This window comes from Schistosoma mansoni (genome assembly GCF_000237925.1).
Source record: "Schistosoma mansoni, WGS project CABG00000000 data, supercontig 0208, strain Puerto Rico, whole genome shotgun sequence".
In the NCBI taxonomy this organism is placed as follows: Eukaryota; Metazoa; Platyhelminthes; class Trematoda; order Strigeidida; family Schistosomatidae; genus Schistosoma; species Schistosoma mansoni.
In genome coordinates this window covers 315,463-337,762 of record NW_017386080.1, presented here as the reverse complement: position 1 = coordinate 337,762, position 22,300 = coordinate 315,463, and the positions used below count along the sequence as shown (strand labels likewise).

The 22,300-nt window shown below is 37.1% G+C and overlaps 2 protein-coding genes across 3 annotated transcripts in view; one reads left to right on the top strand and one right to left on the bottom strand.

Annotated features, from left to right (window-relative positions):
* Positions 1-957: 957 nt before the first annotated feature.
* Positions 958-7,839, top strand: Smp_103340.1 (hypothetical protein; the record flags this gene model as incomplete). 2 transcript variants are annotated; one of them, XM_018792909.1, is made up of 8 exons in its annotated part: positions 958-988; positions 2,969-3,045; positions 3,094-3,160; positions 3,202-3,291; positions 3,335-3,450; positions 3,494-3,524; positions 3,565-3,675; positions 7,450-7,839. In XM_018792909.1, coding segments are annotated over 8 exons (708 nt in total), but the record flags the coding sequence as incomplete, so codon positions are not given. The 2 variants fall into 2 exon arrangements, with proteins under 2 accessions (XP_018647205.1, XP_018647206.1); XM_018792920.1 differs by having other exon boundaries at positions 3,335-3,524.
* Positions 7,840-14,327: 6,488 nt separating this feature from the next.
* The window catches only part of Smp_179800 (serine/threonine kinase), a gene marked incomplete at both ends in the record, with an annotated part of 68,505 nt that continues 60,532 nt past the window's right edge, over positions 14,328-22,300 (bottom strand). Inside the window, one exon of the mRNA XM_018792887.1 lies at positions 14,328-14,420. Coding sequence (XP_018647203.1) covers positions 14,328-14,420 — 93 coding nt within the window. The remainder of the gene's footprint in view (positions 14,421-22,300) is intronic.

Below are 22,300 nucleotides of genomic sequence, written 5' to 3'. Positions count from 1 at the left end.
TTGCTTTAACTACTTACTAGTAACCGATTAAGGACTAATCAGAGGAAGATAACGGAAACTCAAGCAAGAAATTGCGTGATTTGTCGCGGTGAAGACCTACAAATTATGAGACATTTTTGTAGAGATAGTGCTAGAACCTTCAGCTGATCCCTGAAAAGAAAGAATCAACTCCTATTTTAGATTCATTTGCAGACCACTCCATATACTTTTAAGTCTTCTCTACCTTTAGTGCTGATTAATATTTTATAATAATATCATGAACCACGTCTTTAAGAAAGTAAGAACTATCTCATCTTATTTACTCAGTTAACAAAAGACATATCGGTAGTTTCATTTTGGAAAGGACAAGAGGCTTGATGGCCTTTGTTTGTCCTGGCAATGATAGTCTCTCAGCTGATCCAACTTTCTTTTGAAAGAGTAGACGGATGGAGCCTCAACCGCGTGCTGAGGTAATGAATTCCACTCGTTGATGATTCGATGGGAAAGTCGATAGTCAGCTGGCAAGTAACTTGTTCCGGGTTTTCGAACTTTTTTGGAGTGTCCTTGTAAATTTTCTGTTTTGGAAGATAAGAAAAATGAGGGCATATCATGTGCAAATTTACCACTAAGTAATTTGAAAACTGTAATCAGGTGACCTCAGTAGAGTACTGAATTTCTGGAGAGGCTACTGGATAATCCGAATGGGTCTGTATATGTATTAAGAGAACTTTTTATTGAGTTTCACTCTTGAAAGACTACTGTCATACTCCTGATACAGAGAAGAAACTTAAAATCCTTCGGCAGACAGTCGATTGGTATTTCATAAATTATACTAAAGAAATTCATAAAACTGATGCTTGATCACGTTCTCTGATATTCCGAAGAAATCCTATAACTTGATGTATTAGTAGGTATAAACACATATGTAGCTAGGCTACTGTTTAACCGCATTCGGTGTGAGCTACTCTCTGTTTTAGCGCACTAGTCAACTTTGACCTTGGCGTTGAAGGTATTGTTAGGACTGTTATATGAAGTTCTCGCAAGATCTTGTTCCTGATTATTTCCTTGATTAAGCCCCCAAAAACCCTACAGTTAAATTCTTCGACTCAATGTTATTTCTTGTCATTGAATTGGTAGATGGCTTTATCCTCGATGTAACTCGATTTCCTGTATTTTGTTGCCAACATATTTTAGTTATCGGTCGGAATAATGTTTTCATGAATACAGGGTGTTCATATAAGATCACGATATGATTTTAAATAGTGTTTCAAACTCGGTGGACACTATTTAGTAAATATCTGTTTTCCCATTTCCCGATTGGATATTTTTGGGATCACTAATATGTATATTTTATCGTCGACTGTAGCCATATGACATTTCTGCACATTACAAATCTTTAGAGTTTGAGCTCAATACTCAGTATAAACATTTCTGGCACTAACTGGTTCATATTCCCTAAAACTTACCTGGAGTTATCGGATGTAACAATCTACGCTATGGAGTTTGAGTTGCATCAAAGTACTTGTGCTCGTTTTGCCTCGTTTTTCAATAAAGGATAATTCAGTTGGTATAAGGACTTCGGAAATTTATGATTTTAACATAAAATCGGCTTTACATTGAGGATATCAACATGAGCAAGATACTATATTCGTAACGTCACCAATATCCTCCCTCAAAACGTATTTCTTATCGTTCAGATCGTCTGCAGTACAGTTAAAACAGACCCTTCATTTTTTGCAATGTTTCTATCGATCGGTATTTTTCCTAGACTTATATTTAGTAACAATAAACATCTTATAGTTATTCTTACAGGGATCGATTGTTTCACTTCCACCCACTAAGAAGTATTGGAAATACTCAAGGTGATTGTAGACTGGCAGTTCCCGCTTGTCGTTTTGAAATCCTCGTAAATGAATTTCAGTTCCTGTCATCCAGCACAAACTGAAATATGGGGACTCACATGTTGCTTCAAAGTATATTCCAGGCATGTGTGTGCCTGGTCCTACGTTGTAGCTTACTGACCAGGCTGTTTGTTGCCGGTTGCTATAATAGTGCGGTTGAATTTTTTTGTCCACAAAACCATGGATTCTATCCTAAGAGACCATTAATGCCTACTACTGAAAGTCCTACCGTAAAAGTAGCTGACATCTTCATATCAACATGTAACAAAACCCAAATAGTAAATTTTTGGAGAGCGTCAGACACTAGTTTGAAATCGGTTGACTTCCCACCACCCACTATTTCCAATTGAGAAGTTTTATCGCGAATCTTTTTATCCGCCAAATACAGTTAAATAAAAATGATTCCTGTTATTTCCAAGGACAGGTTTAACCGTCGACTGGTGAAGTCAGACTTCTTTCTCAAATAATAATGTGAATTCAAAGAATATTGAAAAGTCAATTCGATCATAAAAGACTTTGTAGTTTGCGATTATCAATAGTCTAGTTGTAGAGCTAAATAACTTAATTAGCCTTAATATTCGACTGTTATCGGAATAATTTCGTTGTGTAGCTGCGTAACTTTGATGTACTGACTAAATTTAGGGTATCAGTATGTGTGCATATCACATTCCTCTTGTAATGGTGGTTGGGTTGAAGCTACTTTTCTAAGCAACAAATTGCTGATACAGCTTTCAAAAAGCCACTTAGTTGTAATCTTTATCTAAAGCAAAAAATCCTTATAGTTATTCGTAAGCTTCATATAATTTCCAAGTGGCTTGGTTAGAGATGACAGGCATAAAATGTGTAACGTAATCTAGCAATTACTTGGGGACCGAATCTTATATTTCGTATTGATTAGAGATGCTGCCTAGACCTAATGAGAAAGGCTTCAAACCCAGGGCCGCCTGTCTAAAATCAAAGATTGAGACATCAACCTCACTTATAGTCGATCAGCATTGGGGTTAATAAACACGAAGTTAATCTGATTAGTTTTTATCCTGCTTTTTTTCATGCTTCACACTCATCTAATGTTTAATTTTTTCAACAAGTTTATTACGGTAAGAATCGTACAATAACTATTATGGATCCCTCATTCATAATAAAGCTGAACAACATAGCAGAAAAGGTAGTATCTTTCATTATATCTCACTAGTTACTGTTCATATAATTTTAGTATAATTATGAATTCCGTGATTGTGACATAGTCGATTTAACAGAGTTTTCAGTCACTAAAACAGGGGGTAGATAAATATTTCTTATAAGACTTGAATGTTGCCTATAGATTTCCTGTCGTCATTACCAGATAGTATATTATCAGATGATGAAAATTGTTGTGATGTTGAAAATGTCCAACCATCTATTACTAAAACAGGTATTGAGTCCAAATACATTCGATGAGTTAATTTATACTACAGGGTCTTCTACAAATACTACTATTATTGGCACATGCAGTGATACAGAAAAGGAAGAAGAAGAAGAGGGAGAGAAACGAGAAGTTGAAAGTCCATTATTTAATGAAAATTCCAAAATGGTAAGATTTACTTTAAGTTTTCAAATAAAAGTTTTGATTGTAGGATTTCAATGGTATAAAAGCTGCCTTATCTTGTAAGTACGAAATATCTTACAAATGTCTTGTTATTTATAGCATTGGAGAAATCAGTATCTTCTTGGGAAAAGCGAAGGTTTCGTCAAATTAATGGGTCAAACTTACATACGAGCAATAGCAGTAGCAGCGGTAGAATCAGTCCTACTCCAGGTAAACTTTTTAGGAGTAAATTGATTGCAGCTTCTGTTGCAACTCAGTATCAAACCGACCTAGCTTCTAGGCTAGCTACCATCCCATCGAAAAGTCTAGATGAACATTGGTTGGAACCGCATGACGCCATGAAAATGGCGAGTAAAGTCGCTTGCGGCTTCACGAAACGTCCCGCTCATAAACACTGGGTTTCTTCAGGCTCCTTACAACTCATCGAAGCCCGTCGGTCTACTCCGGGTGATCTCGAGTTTGACCACAAGCGAAGACTGTTACAAAATGAAATCGGGAAAAGTTTGCGTAAGGACCGAGAAGTCTGGTGGTCGGGGCGTGCCAATGAGTTGGGAGCAGCAGTTACATCTGGTAACTCTCGGAAGCTCTTACAACTCACTGGCAGCAAGAAGTCTGGTGTGGGTGAAACAATCTGTGAGGACGACAGGATACCGATCACTAACATTCATCGACGTCTTGGACGATGGGCAGAATTCTTTGAAGGGCAGTTCAACTGGCCTGCTGCTCTGACAACATCGATCAGATTATCCTGCCCTCCATGGCCGGTGGCGACTGATCCACCAAATGAGGCGGAAGTCCACAAGAAACTCCAAATTTTGAAACGCTACAAATCACCGGGTCCAGATGACCTACCTCCGGCTCTTTTTAGAGATGGTGTGACTTTCTGGTTAAGGAACTGACTACATTGTTTACAAATGTTTGGGAGCTAGAGAGTGTTCCAACGTCATGGAGCGAGTCGATAGTTGTCCCTGTCTTTAAAAAGGGTTCACGTCGTTCCTGTAACAACTATCGGGGGATAAGTCAACTTCCAATTGCGTCCAACTATTGGTTTCTATCATACTTTGTAGGTTGTTTAAAACCCGAGAAAGATTGACTCGCGGGGAACAGGCTGGTTTTCATTCTGGTCGAGGATGCATTGATCATATCTTCACCCTCCGCCAAACGTTAGAACACCGTTATAATTATCACAGGCCAACAATCGTAGTGTTTCTTGATATCAGGGCTGCCTTCGATTCGTTGGACAGAACTGTCCTCTGGGATTGTCTATTGAAGAAGGGTGTGCCTGAAAAGTTTATTAACATTTTAAAGGTCCTATATACAAGAACCTTAGGCAGAATGAGGGCATACAACCAATTTTCTCCATTGTTCCATTCAAGTTGTGGGGTTAGGCAGGGTTGCCCAATCTCACTATTCCTCTTCAACTTTGCCATCAATGACATTCTGGAAACAGCTCTGATAGACGTAAGTAATGACGGTGTGGATCTGTTGCCTGGAGAAAGACTTCTTGACTTTGAGTATGCGGATGATATTGTCTCATTGTGCGACAATGCCCAAGGCATGCAATCCGCACTTAATCAGTTGGCAATCAGTGTCCATAGGTACGGCATGTGTTTTGCACCCTCCAAGTGCAAAGTACTTCTACAAGACTGGCAGGATTCTAATCCTGTACTCACCCTGGATGGTGAGCAGATTGAAGTAGTCTAGAAGTTCGTGTATCTAGGTAGCTGCATAAGTGCTGGTGGTGGCGTGAGTGATGAGATCGATGCACGTATAGTGAAAGCCAGAGCGGCTTATGCCATTCTGGGCCATCTTTGGGGCCTTCGTGATGTTAGTCTGACTGCAAAAGGTTGGATCTGCAACGCGTCGGTGAGAGCAGTTTTGCTCTATGCTTGTGAAACCTGGCCTCTCTGAGTCGAGGATGTTAGACGACTCTCTGTGTTTGATAATCGCTGTCTCCGAAGGATTGCTGACATTCAGTGGCAACACCATGTTAGTAATACAGAGGTTCGGCATCGTGTGTTCGGGCGCAGAGACGATAATTCAATTGGTGTCACCATCTTGAAACACCGACTTCGGTGGCTTGGACATGTTCTACGAACGTCTTCCCAAAGAATTCCACGTCGTTCATTCTTTGCCGACACTGGGGCTGGTTAAAAAAAGCGGAGAGGTGGTCAGTGTATGACATAGTGTCGTGGTATGAAAGAAAGCTGCATAGGACTGGCTTCTGTTGGTCCTTCACGACCCTCTGGTTGAGGTCCGAGAGATGGTGCAACACAGTGGCTAGAGACGTTATCAGATATGGCTCAGAATATAAACCAGTGGCGATCCTGCTGTAACCTTCTTTTACTTTTCTCATAAAAAGTGGCCGTAACTTTTTCAACTGAAAGAATTCTTTCTGGCTGTACCTTTCTCTTTCTCCCATTACTATTATTATTTCACTACCATTTTGTTAAGCTCTTTTACTAACTTACTTGACTGACAAAGTTATCCGGACACTAAAAATTCGTCTTATTCACTTGATATTGTTACTTGAATCTTCTCATTGATGTTTAGGACTGCAATTGATCGGTCTCTTATTGGCATATGGGCATACTGTGTGTATTGCCTCGATATTGTCTTAATTCACAGGCATTATAAGCAAAGATTTCTTCGCACTATTATGATCACTATTCTGTCTGTATAAACGTGTACACTTGATCACACGTGACAGCTTATCCACATATCTCTAGCTAAAATGTCAATCGCTTAAATATCGCTCGACGAATCATTCTCTTCCCCATGTATATATGTACTCGAATCCTACTAATAGCCCTTTTCTTGCCTTGCTGTACCCTTATTCAATTCGACTATAAATTTACCTCTATATTCGCTCGGTCGCTCGCACATATTCGTCTCCCTGCTCGAAACTCACTCGATGTACTTGTAGCTTTATTATCTGTGCTATCCGCTGATAAACAGTAGTCGCCGCTTCTTATTGACTTCTGATTTCAAAACCGTCAGGCTTTGTGTAGTAACGGTTTTCTAGGTGGTTGACTGACGAAGCTAAGCCACTATAAACTTATTTCATATTTAGTCAAGATATGCTAAAATTACGGGAAAATATTTTATACTACTTACTTTTTATTAGTAACAATTTCAACCGGAAAGGAGTTTTGTGGAGATTTTAGTAATTTTAAATAGTTGAATTCATGAGCCAATTAAAGCTAGACCACCATTGAAAACCTGGAAGCACTGGATGACTTTTTCATCCTAGTGTGCCCCAAAATACCCTGGTACAGCCGAGAGTGAGGAGAGTCAGCTATCCCTCTCCAAATGCTCTCACATGGCCACGCGTTTATAGCCTCTGACAGCGAAGTCCTACTCACTGCCTTCTCGTGGCAGGGGTGTTGTTTACAAAATTAAGAGGACGAAAAGCGAATGTCCGACGCTTTAGCCGGGTTGGTGGATACGGAAAGTCCACCTAGGGGTGTTGGAAAACCCTGATTCCAAACCAATGGTGCATATGGGCTGACATCAGTATCCTGAGGGAACAAATGGCGTATAAATCAATCGTTGGTCACCGGCTACCATGAGACTGCATCTCCTCACGATGCTCCACTGCCTTGTGGATCAGATCTTGAGGTCAAAGGCCCCAGGTGTGTTCCCCTGAGAAAACCACCTGCTTCAGTTTGGGCACGTGGGCTGTATCATCACAGCCCTCACACAAATCGAATGAGATTTGTGAGGCGCATATATATCTGGTGCTCCTTTGTACCAATACTTATGTGTTCAAATAAATAAATCAGTCATCCTAGTGTGGGACTCCTCAACAGTGTGCATCCACAATCTCGCCTCACTCAGGATTCGAACTCAGGAGCTATGGAATCTTGCGGGCGGATCATCCAGTGTTTCTAGGTTTTCAATAGTAGTCTAACTTTAATTGATTCATGAACAATTTCAATATTTTATCCATGAATATAAGATCTTTGTATATTGCCTTTACAGATGACAGGAACTACTCTCGAAATACAATACCACCATCTATGAAATCTAAAAATAATCTCCATTATGTTAAAAGACTTACACATAAAGTAAAATGGAAATCTCCTATGGAAATATCAAAATCAAAACAACGTGTTATTGAATGGTTAAAACATCAAGAATCGTATATGTCACAATTTATTATGTGAATAATGAAAATATTATTGATTATTAATTTGTTAGTAGTATATTTTATTCTTTAGAAAATTACTTCCCCTATTGTACAGAATTTATATAATTAAATAAATAGATGATATTATAATGATATTCTTAATATTTGGGAAATCAATAAAGTTTGGACACTTCAGAAGTTTGGATCGTTACTTACTTACGCCTGTTACTCTCAATGGAGTATAGGCCTGCTGACCAACATTCTCCAACTGCACTCTGTCCTGGGCCTTTCTTTTCTAGTTCTATCCAATTTTTGTTCATTCTTTTCATGTTTGTCTTCATTTCTTGGTGTAATGTGTTCTTTGGTCTTCCTCTTCTCCTTTGGCCTTCAGGATTCCATGTGAGGGCTTGTCTTGTGACGCAATTGGGTGCTTTCCTCAAAGTGTGTCCAATTCACTCCCAGCTCTTCTTCCTCTGCTGGAATCTGCTATGTTTTCTCCCATAGTAGGTTGTTGCTGATAGTGTCTGGCCGACAGATCCGTAGTATTTTGCATAGACAACTGTTAACAAACACTTGTATCTTCTGGATGATGGCTTTTGTAGTTCTCCAGGTTTCTGCCCCATACAGTAGAACTGTCTTGACATTCGTATTGAAAATTCTTCTTGGTGTTGGTTAACAGTTGTTTTGAGTTCTAGATGTTCTTCACTTGTAAATAGGCTTCTCTTGCTTTGCCGATCCGTGCCTTCACATCTGCATCAGATCCACCGTGTTTATCAATAATGCTGTCCAGATATGTAATGATTTTTACATCTACCAAAGCTTCTCCGTCAATTGTGATTTGGTTGGTGCATGTTCTGTTGTATCGGAGAACCTTGCTTTCTCATTTGTGTATGTTAAGACCTACTGCTGCCTACACTGGTCGTCTTCTTCTGTTACCACTTTATACTGTCACTTCAATTAGGAACTAATTATCACTTTCCTGTTATGTAACAGGCTAATGAACAATAATTAGTCATTCGGTGTAAATTCTGAAACTACAAAACTCTTAAAGCATTTTACATTTTAAATAGGTAGTAGTATCAATAGTGTAGTGAAGTGTAAATTGTAGATTCGAAATATTAAGCTTAGAGATCACTCAGGGTATGGAGCTCATTGTACATCATTGGTTTGGAATCAGGGTTTCGCAATTCCACTGAGTGGACTCACTGTGTCAAACAACCCGGTTAAAGCGCGGACATTCGCTTTTCTTCCTCTCAATTTCGTAAACAACAGTAATGGCACGAGATGGTAGTGAGTGTCTGTAAACGCGTGGCTGTGTGAGAGCATTTCGAGAGAGGGGGTGGGCCCTCTTCACTCTCGGTCGTACCAGGGCATTTGGGTGTAACTGTTATAATATCAAATCAGTTTAAGTAGTCAGTTTCCTTTCATCTTTTTATCAGACTCAGAATGCTAAGAACCTCTTTTAAAACTGCTATTAGGTTATAGATACACTTGTGTTCTTATTTTATATCTCGTATTGGCTCACTCGTACACACGCTATCCTACTGTGGTGTGTGCTACTAATTTCGACAGTTATAAGTAGTATGTATCACCAATTGAGAGTGAAATGTCTGGCGACAGAAAGTCGTGAAGATCAAAGAGAGGAGAACGCGAACAGAGAATGATTGTTATGGAAACGAAGGAACAATCAGGTGTGCGACAGTTGATTGACATTTTTCAAATGACGTATTCACTGTATGGTTCTCAGATTTTACTAAGAGACTGTAATTTTTGGTTCAAATACATTTCGTTGTCCCCACTCATGTTCCTATTTACTAAACTACAAGTAATCTTATTTATCCAGAACTTGGTCTAATTTGATTGTATTTACTTACAATGTCGTAACTTTATTTGTGACAGCCAGAAATTTACTTCTCTATTTCTAGGATGTTTACAAATATTTCAGTATCTTAGTATATAGATATGTTATGGAGGTTTATATCCCTTGCAAGGGTTACTTCATATTAGAAATGCTTTAAGTGAGTGTATGTGAAAAGATTTTACTTACTTACGCCTGTTACCCCTCGTGTAGGACCATAGGCCACCCACCAGTATTCTCTATCCAACCCTGTCCTGGGAAAGTCAGTCAGTCACAACATAGAACTTCGTCCTGGGAAAAGATTTAACTATCAAGTATATTCTCCAGTAACTTTATTTATATACAACACAATCTTTGATATTACTTACTTACACCTGTTACTCCTCGCGGAGGAGGAACATAGGCCGCCCACCAGCACTCTCCATCCAACTCTATCCTTTCCAGTTGCTATTCATCCTTCTCATATCTGTTGCCATTTCCCGACGTTGTGTGTTCTTCAGCCTTCCACTTTTCCGCTTCTCTTTAAGAATTCAAGTTAGGGCGTGCCTCGTGATGTAGTTTGGTGATTTCCTCAATGTATGTCCTATCCATCTCCAGTATCTTTTCCTAATTTTCTCGGCTGGAAGTTGGTTTATTCTCTATTGCAGTAGATTGTTGCTGATGGTATGCGGTCAACAGACATTCAGTATCTTACATAGACAATTGTTTATAAATAATTGTACTCTGTTGATGCTAGTTGTGATCGTTTTCCAAGTTTCAGCTCTGTGCTATAGAACTAACTGTCTTAATGTTCGTATTGATGATTGTGACTTTGATATTGGTCGAAGTATGTTTTAAGTACAATCTTTGATATGTTGCATATAGCAGGTGGAAGGTTAATAATGAACATATTTTTTTGGGTAAGAAACTGTATTTCTGACACTTTGTGACTTAATGTAAGCCAATTACTTATTTACTCATTGAGATATATCAGGAAAGTATACTTATTTTAATCAGTTTGTACAACCTACTGATAATAGGTTTTAAGTAGTGTAAAACGTCGGGTCACGATTTTATATGACTTACGAGAATCAGAGTAGTTTCTATGGTCAGATTGTGTACGAATCGATCAGATCTTCACAGCCTGTCAAATATTAGAGCACTGGTGTAATTATTATAGGTCAACAATTACTTTAATTCTTGACATGAAGGCTGACTTAGATCCGTCGGAGATTATCATATGGGATGGTCTGTTGAATAAGTGTATTCCTGAAGTGTTTATTAACATCTTAAAGGCTCTGTACGCACATATTTAAAGCAGAGTGAGTACATAAAACCATCTTTCTCCGTTATTGCATTTCAAGAGTATATTTGGACAGGATTGACCAATCTCACCATTACTCCTCAACTTTGATGTGGAGATTATTTTGGAAATAGCTCTGAAGGAAGTACGTGATGATCTGTTTCCCGGGAAGACTTTTAAACTATAAGTATGACGATAGTATTTCCCTATTACGCGATGCTATACAATCTATTTAAACTTCAACTAGTTAATTGACAATTAGTGTCTACAGATATGGCATATACTTTGAGCCTTCCAAGTGTAAAGCGCTTCCCTACTTGCACTCATTCTTTTTGATGATTCATTAAAAGAATTCAAAAATTCCGCTTACCTAGAGGTAATTGTGAGTGCTGGTAGTGGCACAGTAGATAAAATCAGTTCACATATAGTGAAAGTTAGTGGTAAATCCGGATCACTTTTATAGTTCTAATGATGTCGTCTCTACTGCAAAAGTTTGGGTTTACAACGCGTTGCTAGGATCAATTTTTTTCTATGCTTTTGAAATCTAATCTCTTCGAGTTGATGTTCGATCATCGCTTCTGCTATTCAGTGGTAATACCACGTTAATAGTATCGAAGTTCGAAAACGTATTCGGGTACAGCGGAAACAATTCAGTCAGTGTGACTATCTTGTGAACGCTGACTTCGGTGCCTTAGGCATGTTTTGAGAATGTTGTGTATTATTTGGCAACGCTGAGACTGGGTGAAAAAGAGGATTGATAGCCGATTTGTGATATGAAAGAAGGTTGTATAGGATTGACATCTGTCAGTTTACCATGACTCCATGAAGAAGTTATCAGATATGACTCGAAACAAAATCCCATGATGATCCTGTTGTTGCTTTCTTTTACATTCGTTATAAAAGTGACAGGAACTCCATTTAATGAACGAATTCTTTGTTCATTGTTAATCTAGTTGAACTGTATACCTTATTACACCGTATTCCAATCCACTCATTTATGGACCGTACCACCTTCCCATCCTCTATTTATTTTGTGTGGTGTTCATTACTTTTGGTGCCCATTTGTATCAGATTTTATGTACATACAAGATATATTATTTGAAAACCTGCCAATTCAATATGCAGCGGTGGATCAGTGGTTAAGCGTTCGACATTCAACCATTAAATGACAGATTCTAAGCCTACTGCACTTAGTTTGATTTAATCACCTGGATAGTATCACACCTATACACACTTAGAATATAGCTCGAAATGAAGTATATAAATTGATACTTGGTAAGTGAGTTAAGTCAAAAAATTCCATAACTATACATGTAATTTCAATTATTTCGTGAAGTGATTGAAGTTAGACATTAAAACCGTTGGATTCCGACTAGCTAAATGGTCTAAAAGTTAAGCGTTCGCGCACGAGACCTATAGGTCCTGGGTTCAATATCCTACGCAATAAGATCGTGAACACGCACTTCTGAGTAGTCCCATATTAAGACGAAATGGTCATCCAGTGTTTCCCATAATGGTCTAAACTTCAATTGACTCATCGATTCAATTATCTCACAATGATAGTTCAAAATCAAGAAGACATTCATAATCAGTCGAAGTTCCACGTATTATTATTATTATTATCATTATAAACATTGTTGAGTGGAGTATCATTTTAGGAATTGATTGGGGGAAAAAACAAAAGTTATCTATCCCTAGTTCTCAAGTAATGAATATACATCACATAGTAACAATCATGAGTAATGATTATATCAATATTGTTTTCTTTTTGTTTACTTATATATTTAGATAAAAATTAAAAAAAAAATCAATTAGTCTCCAAGGTCAACACAAAAAAAAGACCAAAAAGAAGGAAACAAACAAACAAACAGATTATTTTTTTAAACAAAACGAAATTATGAAGATAGTATAGAATTCTTTTGCTACTTTTTCACATACACCCACACACACATACACCTTCCCCAACACACATACATCACAGGAATTGAGAAAAAACCAAAAATCACACACACACACACATGTGTACATTACGCATACCTCTCTCTGGCTCGCGCTCTCTATCTCTAAAAGAGACAATTAAATAAACGATGGGGATAAAAGTAGCGATTACTATTTATAGGAATATATTATGTCATTATGAAAAACAATGATTGAATTACTTTAACCATGGTAAAAGTAGTTTCCCTCTTGACAATAAGTGTCATCACCATCGTGATGATTTGCATTACATTATACCGTGAATACACATCAATCAGAGTAATATATATAGTGTAATGAGTAATTGTATGGATCCAATCTCTATGATTTTAAGAAGAAGAAGAAAACACAAACAAACACACAATCCCCGAATAGAAATCTGAAATGAAAGAGGAAATACCCCCCCCCCAAGAAAAACCAAAGAAAAAATAATGGAGTTTTACAAAGAATGGATCTTGTGGTGTGCAAATGTGCATGTATGTGTATATATATGTATCGATGTTTCTATAAGTAGTTCAGAGTGTACACACACCCCATACACAAGTGTACACAAGAGAAAAGAAGACATTTTGTTACTATGTCAATTGATCATAAAAACAAAATTGAATGTTAAAATAGTTAAAATGGTATGAATTTTGTCAAATATTAGATTATTGCATAATTATATATATAAAATATGTATATAGTTTCGATGTGTACATACAGCATAGTAACAGAATATTAAAAACAAAAACATTTTTTTGTTTTTGGTATGAGCAATTCAATAAGTTTTTTTATTTTTAAAAGAAGGGAATAAAACCACAAAAAAAAAAAGAAAACAGCCAGCAACAACAACAACGACAGGAATTAATTCTATTGTACACCAATTCATGAGCACACACACATACACATACACAAATAGGTACTTCTGAACATGTTCAGGAAGACATGTATTCAATGGGATCTAAAAAAAAAGAAAGTGAGAAGAGAATCTGTAAAGGATTGTTATATATTTAAAATGATAATGATTCATTTATATTCCCTGTTTCTATGCATGTATGTGTGTGTGTTTATAAGGGGAGTATATCCCACCATCATCATCATTCCGAAAAGGTTTCCCTATTTCAATGGATAATGTAAATTGTCTCATTATTTATTTTATATAATTAATTAATTATGATTATACAAAGGTATACTTTACAATAGAACATAATATGAGGGGGATAAACATGAAAATTTTTACATTTTCTGTTGTTGTTGCTATGGTGGTGGTGGTTGTTTATATTGATTGTTCAATACTCAATTTAAAGTAAAAAAAAAAAGCAATCATCTATCTGTAAAATATGATTCGTTACCTCCTCCCCCCTCCCCCCCCAAACGGAAACAAATTATGTTTAATTGATTGGATGAATGATTAACAGTGTAATGATTGAGGAGGTGGCGGGTTAAGGAGTTGGGAGATAGATGTATGTGTGTGTATGTAATAGTAGTCATTAGAAGGATAGATGAATGGAAGAATTAATACACAGAAGATGATTTGGATATTGATAGTGGGATAGATTAATGAATAATCATCAGGAGTAGTTGAAATTTTTGTATTTTACATTCATAATACTCTTCTATTCTTTATTGAATTATTGTGTTTGATTTCTAGCTTGATCCCGAGCGACTAAAATCAATGGTGTTAAAGATGACAACGGTTTCGAACGTCGTACAATAAAAGGATGCTAAAATAGAAGTAAAAAGTTCTTTTTAGAGAAAAGAAAGTACATAAAATTTTAAAGACATATTGAAATAGACTGAAATTTTTATAGAAACCCCCAAATGGCCTGGTACGGTCGAGGGTGGGGAGAGTTAGCTCTTCCTCTCGAAATGCTCTCATATAGCCACGCGTATATAGCCTCTGCCAAACAAGTCCTACACACTGCCATCTCGTGCCATTACTGTTGTTTACGAAATTCAGAGGGCGAAAAGAGAATGTTCAGTTCTTTAACTCAGTTGGTGGATATGGATGATCCATCTACGGGAGTTGGAAAACCCTCATAACAAACCAATGACGAACATGGTATCCAAGATCCTGGAGGAACAAATGGTATATGAACCTATCGTTAGTCACAGGCTACCATGGGATTGCATCTCCTGATGTCGCCCCACTGCCTTGTGGATTAGACCTCTAGGTCAAAGACTCCGCGTGTAGCCCCTAAGAAAACTACCTGCTTCGATTTGGGCACCCAGGCAGTATTCCAGCCCTCCATAAATCGAATGATTTGTGTGTCCCTGTATACCAATGTTTACGTGTTTAAATAAATAAAAATAAAATACATTGACTGTCTATGGGATGATTACAGTACAATAACAATAGAGGAGAAATCTTTCTTCGAAAATCAAATTATCACGAAGCAGGAAGGACAAGTAAACAAGCAAACAAACAAACTACATCGATATCAACTCTCATAAGATAATTAGCACCATACAATAGTGTTAATTGAATTCCATCTTAATAGTAATGTATACAGGTACTAGGTTATTGCTTATCATGGAACTTGGAGATCTAGATTTCAACTAATACCATCATCATCATCATCATTGATACTCTTTCGCGATTTACTCACCTTTTCTTTTAGTAATATGGATTATGATCATATAGACTGAAGTATTATACTTATCACAGGCTTTACTACGATTCTAATCGAACATTTATATAACTTCTATATTGATATATGGGTGAGAATGATAATGACTGATTGTTTTGCTTAGTAAACCAATGTAGATAGTCTGACAGGTGTCTTCCTTTATCCTTATTACTTATGATCATGATTGACTAATTGTACTTTGTTGTTGGATTGTGTCGTATATCGGTATGGAAATATATTGACGTTCTAATCAGGTTAATCATGTGTTGTTGATTTGAGTTGTGTTGAAGTCCTTTATAGAATAGACACTGGAAGGAAATCTAGTGTAGATATTAGTCTAAGGTAAATTAACCTCGGCGTAATCTGTTCTTTGGTCTTCCTCTTCTCCTTTGACCTTCAGGATTTCATGTGAGGGCTTGTCTTGTGACGCAATTGGGTGATTTTCTCAAAGTGTGCCCAATCCACGTCCAGCGTTTCTTCTTGATTTCTTCTGGTTTGTTCTCTCCCACAGTAACTTGTTGCTGATAGTGTCTGGCCATCGGATCCGAAGTATTTTGCATAGACAACTGTTAATAAACACTTGTATCTTCTGGATAATGGCTTTCGTAGTTCTCCACGTCTCCGCCCCATACAGTGGAACTGTTTTGACATTTGTATTGAAAATTCTGATCTTGGTGTTGGTTGACAATTGTTTTGAGTTCCAGATGTTTTTCAGTTGTAAATATGCTGCTCTTGCTTTGCCGATCCTCGCCCTCACGTCTGCATCTAATCCACCGTGTTCATCAATGATGCTGCCCAGATATGTAAAGGTTTCCACATCCTCCAAAGCTTCTCCGTCAAGTGTAATTTGATTGGTGCATGTTGTATTGTATCGGAGAGTCTTGCTTTTCCCTTTGTTTATATTGAGACCTACTGCTGCTGAGGCTGCTGCTACACTGGTCGTTTTCTCTTGCATTTGTGATAGAAGAGCCAGATAATCTACGAAGTCTAAATCGTCAAGCTGCATCCTAGCTGTCCACTGTATACCATGCTTTCCTACAGATGTTGACGTCTTCATGATCCAGTCGATCACCAGGAGAAAGAGAAAGGATGAGAGTAAGCAACCTCGCCTAACACCGGTCTTTACGTCGAATGAGTCGGTGAGTTGTCTTCCATGGACGATTTGGCAGTTTAATCCATCATAGTAGTTCCGTATGATATTATGGACCAATATGATACTCATATCTCCTATTGTAGAATTATTAAATAACTTAACTATTCATATTCGTGTCCATCTTATTATAAGCTTTATTTTGACCTATAGACTATTATTATACGATTTACCATTCTTGAGTTATACCCAGTCTATTAATTACTGCTCCCCACATTCACAGCCACATTTGACTAAATCTTGTACAAATGTGTATTTTCCTATTTTATGATACGATTTGGTCAGTTTGTTTAGTATATAAACCCACGATGTATATTGCAAAGGCTTTTATTGATGTTTTGAACTTAACTGGCTGGGCTAAGCAGAAATCAGAACTGATAAATACTCAAGACTGTTTTATACGGCTTTTTGTGTATGCCTTGCTCTGATCGATACATTCACTTCTCTATAATTGGTGGGAATCAGCACATTTATATATCAAATAGGGCACTTAAGCACACGATAATAACACTATTACTTAGCTTACATAATATAAATGATTTAGTTTTATACACAGTTTATAGATTTATTGTAGTCATATGATTTATTTGTGCTTTCAAGTCCTAATTATAGAAAAAAATTATATTGATTAATTTTCTTTTATGTTTTATAATTAGGGTAAATTGATAATATAGATGAATTCTCCGTTGATCGTGAGGTTCTATGGCAGTGTTTGTCACTGAAAGGAGTACCAAAGAAGTACATTAACCTCATAAAGGCTCTCTACTCGAACACAACTGGTCGAGTTAGAGCCTATGGCGAACTGTCATCAGAATTGGTTACGTCAAGTGGTATTCGTCAGGGCTGTCCACTCTCACCATTCTTGTTTAACTTTGTCGTTGACATGCTTCTAGAGATAACACTTTCATCATCTCAATCTCCAGAAGTTGGACTTTTACCAGGAGGCTCACTTGTTGACTTAGAATACGCCGACGACATAGTTTTATTTGGTGAAAACGCTGGCAACATGCAGAGTCTTCTGACCACTATAAGCAACTATGCAGGCATTTTCGGGATGCGATTCTCTCCCTCGAAGTGCAAAATGTTACTTCAGGATTGGGTTGCATCGACAACTGAACTAATGATAGGGAGTGAAGTAGTTGAGCATGTTGACTGCTTCACTGCATCTCTGTGCTAATGTGGTATGGCAACTCGAACTGATGTACGTACGTACAAAGTTCTACGTTGTAACTGACTGACTGAGACGAATGAATTTGTATGAACTAATCAATATTTGGATACTCAATTAGGGTATTAGTATTACTTGATTTGGAGTAAATAATTTAAAGATCCTATCAAATAGACATAGCACATTTACAGATATGGTCTAATAATACAAACTAATATGATAATTAGGTCTAGTCAGTTAGCTACAACGTAGAACCAGACACATATATGCATCGGTCCAAGCTGCCATACCTCACTTATTAGCACAACAAGATGAACACCAAATTCATACAAGTAGTTCATTTTGTCGTGGTAATATATAATAGAAAGATTGTATATAAGGAAGGAAGACAGAGAGTGTATAGACCTACACCATTATGATCGATTCTGAGTCATGTCACCTAGAGTCTCCAACCATTGGTTACGATAGTCACGTGGACCACAACCAATTAGTCTGCATCTACCAACATGGCTCAGACTAGAAGTTAGTGACTTTGTGGACTGATGCCACGTTCTGGTTTGGCCATCCCTAACTTTCTTCGAACCATCCCCAATAGTATTCAGCATAGCACGTCGTAGTAATTAGGTTACATCATTATTCATTGAGAAAGTGAGACTGTTAAACCAGGCACTAAAAGGTCATTTCATAAATAATTAACACTTATGGACACCATGTCGATTGAATTGAGAATAAACTGTCTAATTTCTTTTATCTTCTCAATAGATGGAATGAGTAGGTGAACTAATTAACAGATATACAAAGCATAGTATAAGTCCACATGAAGACTAGTTGCATTACACTCAACTCTTGTGTTATGTAATATGTGAACATTTAGATTTGTATACCTAGAAACAAATATTCGTCTAACGACTTTTCACATGTTTAATCGAATAATGATCGAATGTATTTTTAACAGGCATTATTAAGAAGAGACGTTGGAAGTGGATAGGACATACATTAAGGAAATCACCAAACTGCATCACGAGGCAAGACCTAACTTAGAGTTCAGAAGAGAAGCAGAAACGAGGGAGGCCAAAGAATACATTACGTCGGGAAATAGAAGCAGATATGAAAAGGATGAATAACAACTGGAAAGAAAGGCCCAGGACAGATTTGGATGGAGAATACTGGTGGACGGCCTATGCTCCTCCACGAGGGGTAATAGACATAAGTAAGTAAGGCATTATTCCCATAGATGAACGTATTGATGAAACGTTTTGATTATAGATGATTATATAAAGTATTTAGAACTTTATAATTAGTAGATTCAATATGAACTAGATCGGCGGCCTATGCTCCATTAAGAGTAACAGACGCAAGCAAGCAAGCATACGAACTAGATGAATCTGAGTGTTAGATCCTAGCGAAGACATGAGTACGGGTAACTTCCGGGACCTATTAATGGATGACTATTCTATATATATTCTTATTGTATAATTATTGAGTAATTAAATAGTGTATATCTATATTCATCTTATTACAAGCTTCATTTTGATCTATGGATTATTATTATACGATTTACTATTCCCAAATTATATTCAGTTTATTGATTATTGTATCTCACGTTCACAGCCACATTTGACTTGATCTTGTACAAATATTATTTTCTATTTTATGGTGTAATGGGGTCTGTCTGTCTGGTATATAAACCGAGTATGTTTGAAATAAATAATTCCTATGGTGGGAGATGCAATTGGTGTTCTGGATTCAATTGGAAAGGCTAGGCGGACAAGGGACCAATAAGGACGCTAGACTGCTCATACTGGTTGAACGTTATTGATTTGGCACAGTATTAAGATTGGACAATTCGTATTTCGATTGGTGGATACTTCACGTGATAAAAAGCCGGACATAAAATCATAACAAATTGGCATACAGCTTCTCTTTATTATTTTTTTTAAATTCATACCACTGAGTACTTGATAAATAACTCATATACAACGATGAAGCTTGATACGAGATAGTAATATATCAAACCAGATATAACAAGTTGATCAATAACAAGGAAGTGGTCATTATATATCGTATTTACTTATTTAAACAGATAAATATTGGTACAAAGGAGCACCAGATATATATGCACCACAAAAATCTCATTTGATTTGTGTGAAGGCTGTGATACTGCTTAGGTACCCAAACTGAAGCAGGTGGTTTTATTAGGGGGCCACACCCGGAACCTTTAATCTAAAGGTCTGATCCACAAGGCAGTGGAGCATCTTAAGGAGATGCAGTCCCATGGTGGTCGGTGACCAACGATTGATTCAGGATAGTGGAGCCCATGTGTACCATTGGTTTGGGATCAGGGTTTTCTAACCTCCCTAGGTGGACTCTCCGTGTCCACCAACCCGGTTAAAGCGCCGGACATTCGGTTTTCATCCTCTCACTTTCGTAAACAACAGTAATGCTGTGAGAAGGCAGTGAGTAGAACCTCCCTGGCGGAGGCTGTATACGCTTGGCCATGTGAGAGCATTTGGAGAGGGAGAGCGGACTTTCCCCACTCTCAGCCGTACCAGGGCATTAAAGTATATATATCTTCTTGATGCTTATTTGTTTATTAGTTTAAAGTGAATATTCGATTCATGATGAAAACTAATTAACAACACAGAGGATTGAATGAATTCCTTATTCAAATATTCAGTTCTAGTATATATAACATGAATCATCCATTTAAGGATAATAATACACACTATATCAATTAATAAATAAAAAAAATTCACTATTACCTTAAATGACCTATGATTGAATGATTGAACAATATGGATCCTAAACAACATGACTGGATGGATAAATTAATTTATGTTATCATACTATTACTGAATAAGTCTGTTATATCCCCTGATGAATTATGAATGGTACCTTTTGAGAATTATCTATGGACCAATATAATATGTATATTTCTTAATCTATAGTTGTTAAGTAACTAAACTATTCATATTCGTATCCCTCTTACTGAAAGCTTTATTTTGACCTATAAACTATTATTTTATATGATTTACCATTCTTGAGTTATCCCCAGTCTCTTGATTACTGTCTCCCCCCCCCTATTCACAGCCATATTTGGCTAAATCTTTTACAAATGTTATTTTCCATTTTATGGTACGATGTGGTCTGTTTGGGTGGTATATAAACCCAGTATGGTTGAGAATAATGATTCATATTGCAAAGGCTATTATTGGTGTTCTGGACTTAACTGGCTGGGCTAGGCAGAAAACAGGACCGAGTAGTACTCAAGACTGATTATACGATTTTGTGTATCATAGGGTGATCAATAAATTCACTCCTCTCTAATTGGACGTTCATATATCAAATAGGGCACAAACATGTACACATCCACACGTTATAACAAAGTCAATAGATAGAAAATGAATATGGAGAAAGTTAGCAAAGACCAAACCAGGACATATGATCAAATCAAGAAGCTATTCATTATCGAATTGATATGTAGACTATTTGTTTAAAGGTCTATGTGATCATCATAAAACCAGTGGTTAGATGGCTTGTTTGACATGGCTCAAAACCGTTTCTGAATGATCTTAAAAGGTATTTTTATTTACTTATTTATTCCATGAATCTTTTTAAGATCATATCTTCTATGCCCAATCTTTATTACTACCACTAGTACTCATACTACTTATACTATTCCAGTATTTTGATGTATCGATATAGTGTAGCAACTTGAACTGATGCATATATGTGCCAAGTTCTACGTTGTGCATGAATTACCGACCGAGATTAATTCTATCAATGTTATAAACTGTGACATCCTAATTATTGGATTCCTTCTGTTTCTGGATTGTCTGAGACATTGCACTCATCATTCATCAGGAATAATCATGTTGAGAATCATCACTGACATGTTAAGTCACGGTAGAATACGTAAAAACAGATAGTAATTTGGCATAGTGATTCACCAATTTTTTTTTTACAACTTAATGAACTAATATCAGAAACATTGATAATAAAGATGGATTATGACTAGTAGTAAAATCCAGGATGTACATTTTATCCTATTTATGACTGTTCAAACAGATTTTCCTGTTGAATTCCAGTGTTCGAAATCATAGCAAGACTCGAATCCAATGATTATCATTTCAGAAGTGGTTTTGTGGAGATTTCAGTATTTTTCATAGTTGAAATCATGAGTCAATTGAAGCTAGATCACCATAGAAAACCTGGAAGCACTGGACAGCCGTTTCGTCCTATTGTGGGACTCCTCAGCAGTGTGCATCCACGATCCCGCACTCGCGAGATTCGAACCTAGGACCTACCAGTCTCGCGCCAGAGCACTTAACCGATGTGAGATAACAACTCACTGAAGACAATTGGTGAACGGTTGCTCAAACTTCGTGGATTGGTTGAAGTTAGACATTAACACCCTTGGATGTCGGCCCAGTGGTCTATCAGTTAAGTGCTCGCATGCGAGACTGATAGGTCCTGGGTTGGAATCTCATGTAGGTAGGGATCCTGGACTCGCAGTCAGCCACATAGATTTACTTTACGAGAAGAACAAAGTTATTTCTGATTACTGTAAATCAATCAATGATTGTCTTCATATCTATCTCAATTATCAATCTTCAGGTGTCCCCTCACTCATGCTGTTTCTAACTTGTATATAAA